This window comes from Cyprinodon variegatus, unplaced genomic scaffold (genome assembly GCF_000732505.1).
Source record: "Cyprinodon variegatus isolate N-32 unplaced genomic scaffold, C_variegatus-1.0 Scaffold2358, whole genome shotgun sequence".
NCBI lineage: Eukaryota > Metazoa > Chordata > Actinopteri > Cyprinodontiformes > Cyprinodontidae > Cyprinodon > Cyprinodon variegatus.
In genome coordinates this window covers 14,420-17,262 of record NW_015152811.1, presented here as the reverse complement: position 1 = coordinate 17,262, position 2,843 = coordinate 14,420, and the positions used below count along the sequence as shown (strand labels likewise).

Genomic DNA, 2,843 nt, shown 5'->3' with positions numbered 1-2,843 from the left:
AAGCCCCCCACCATGGGGGGCTGATGCTATGACGAGAGAGGCTGCAGCCCCCGCAGCACCCCCCTTCCCGTGCCACTGGTTGGACCGCTTCAGACCTGATCTGCTTCTGGGTCCCCTCACCCTGAATAGGATGGTATTCTCTTTGAGGAGGATGTGACAGCTACCAGGATGGTTCTGGAAGAGGGTTCTGTGTGTTTGGACCATGACAGCAGGGATGGGGCGCCTCTGTGACGGGACCTGTTGGTGTTTCAGGATGATGCTGAACGATGAGTGGACCATCATGAACAACAGCAGCTCCGAACTGGACGGCAAGAGACCAAACAAGTACAAGGTGAGTCCCACACGGCTGGTTCAATGTCCCAGTGCCAGGATCTGGAGTTAATCTGTGTTAATCTGGAGTTAATCCATCAGATAAAGTGTGGGTAATCTGTAGCATCTGTCAGCTCCACTGAGCTGCTTCTGGGTCAGATTTGTGCCAAACATCAGCAAGCAGACAGAAAGGAACCACCTGCTGAGCCAGACGCTGGGATTCTGGTTCTGAAGGAGAAACCAGCCTGCTGGTCTGATGGGACCATTAAAAGGAGCCAGTTAAACCAGTAACATCCCCGTTAGCTGAGCAGGTCCCCCACAGTCAGGCAGAACCGGGTCAGACCCGAGTCCTGATGCCCACCTTCAGTCTGTCTGTCTGTGTTTAGAAGTGCTGCACCGTCCTCTTCTGGGGAATCTTCCTGCTATTCATCCTAGCAGCTGTCACCATGGCAACAATGGCCGTCCTCCATCTCAGTCAGTATCCTCTCCCCTTCATCAGCAGGTACCTCACCCTCACCTCTGTTCAACAGTCCTCTCTGTATGAATATTCATCCTCTGTTGTCACGGTAACAGGGGTGTGGCCTCTACACCAGCCATTTCCACGTCCTCCAAGGACTCTGGCGCCTTGGTGACCATTTCCCGCTTGGCAGATGGAGAACCTGTCAGCGTGTTCCTGGACCCGAACTGTCCAGACTACAGCCAACACTTCCTGCGCTGGGAGGCGCTGCAGAGCTCGCTGCTGCGGACACTGTCCAATCACAACGGAGACGACTGGAAGGAGAGGGGAGCCTATCAGAAGCTAGGAGACGATCTGAAGGTGCTAACAGGCCACGCCCACAATCTGAGGCTGGAAACTGATTCGCTGAAGAGAGGTCAAGGTGTTCTGGACCAGCGGATGGACAGACTGCAGAGCGAGCAGAGCCGCATCCTTCAGGTAGAGTTACACACCTGATATGGTTTGGTTGAACAATGCAGCAGATTCCTGACCTGCAGGCTCCGCCCACCTGCACAGGTGCTGTCCGACAGCCACGCAGGTGTTCTGAAGTTAGCTGAGAGCTTCAGTGATTCTCTGCTCGGCCTGAAGATGGAGACAGAGAGCCTGAGGAGGCTGAAGAGTGAGCTGAGGCAAGACCCCGCCAAGACAGGTGAGACTCAGGTAGCAGACAGGAAACAGGCAGCGGCGGCTTCCCATATTGGACTCTGATCGTTTCTATGGCAACCTTTCTCCTCAGCCGTCCAACCCAGAGACTGCAGCAGCATCTTAGCGTCCGGCGTCTCTCAGGACGGCGTTTACTCTGTGTTTCCAACTCACGATCCTGACGGCTTCATGGTCTACTGTGACATGAGCACCGACGGAGGAGGCTGGACGGTACGCACCACACAGCAGCGCCTCTACTGGCCGGCAGGGGAACTGCAGGCAGGGGGTTTAATGAGTGTGAAGACCTAATCTAAGGGATGATAACAGAGCTGCTCCATGTGTCCCTCTGAGTTCTGAACATTCATCTGTACGACCAGAAGCAACCCTTCATGTGCTGATCCACCATGTTGTTTCTGATTCCTTCAGGTGATTCAGAGAAGAGAGGACGGCTCAGTGAACTTCTTCAGAGGCTGGGAGGCCTACAGGGATGGCTTTGGGACCACCACAGGAGAACACTGGCTGGGTGGGCTGAGAACCTATTAGTGGATTACGGTCCTCACTGTGGAGCTCACCACCCAGATGTCCTGATCAACTGGGTGGTGGAGCTCAGTTCTTAAAATAATCATCGACATAATAAATATCATCAGATCAAACATAGAGAACCTAGGAACCTTTGCTAGGAACCTTTGCTAGGAACCTTCCCTTATCAGTAGCAGAGGGCTTAGTAGCTACGTTTACATGGACGCAAAGAAGGGGACTGAAGGCCAGATCAGATCAAGAATGTTTGATGTAAACATACCAGACTGGAGACTGTGATCCGATTCGCTCCGATCAGAAAGAATTCCCAATCTGGAAGACAGGTGTTTGTTTTCCGATCCCCGTTCTGGCGTTCATGTACACACCCATCGGCATAGACAGCTCTGCGCTCGCTTAAATGATTTAATCTGATCGAACACCATCCGTCTCAAGCTGTCCGTCTCTAACTTTCCATCTATAACTGTCTGTCTTTGTGTGTCTCTAACTGTCCATCTATAACTGTCTGTCTCTGTCCGTCTCTAACTGTCCATCTCTCTGTCTCCCAGGTCTACAAAGGATCTACGCTCTCACCAGGTCTGGTGGTTTCGAGTTGCGTATTGACATGGCTGACTTCGATAACGCCACGGCGTTCGCTCTGTACTCTGATTTCTCTGTTGGCCGAGACTCTGTGAACCCGGAGGAGGACGGATACCCACTGACTGTGGATGGGTACTCTGGGACAGCAGGTACTGCTCAGCAACTAGACCAGGGAGTACTACACTGCCCCACAGCACTACTATACAGTACTACAATGCCCCACAGCGCTACCATCAGATCCTACACCTTCCCACAGCACTACTATACAGTACTACAATGCCCC

At 52.8% G+C, this 2,843-nt stretch overlaps 1 protein-coding gene across 1 annotated transcript in view; it reads left to right on the top strand.

Moving 5' to 3' along the window:
• LOC107080811 (fibrinogen C domain-containing protein 1-like) overlaps positions 1–2,843 on the top strand; it is a 9,015-nt gene that overhangs the window by 4,824 nt on the left and 1,348 nt on the right. The window contains exons 2-8 of the mRNA XM_015369016.1: positions 253–331; positions 696–811; positions 883–1,243; positions 1,322–1,454; positions 1,542–1,678; positions 1,874–1,970; positions 2,530–2,709. Of these exons, the coding sequence (XP_015224502.1) occupies positions 254–331; positions 696–811; positions 883–1,243; positions 1,322–1,454; positions 1,542–1,678; positions 1,874–1,970; positions 2,530–2,709 (1,102 nt within the window). The 5' untranslated portion in view covers position 253. The remainder of the gene's footprint in view (positions 1–252; positions 332–695; positions 812–882; positions 1,244–1,321; positions 1,455–1,541; positions 1,679–1,873; positions 1,971–2,529; positions 2,710–2,843) is intronic.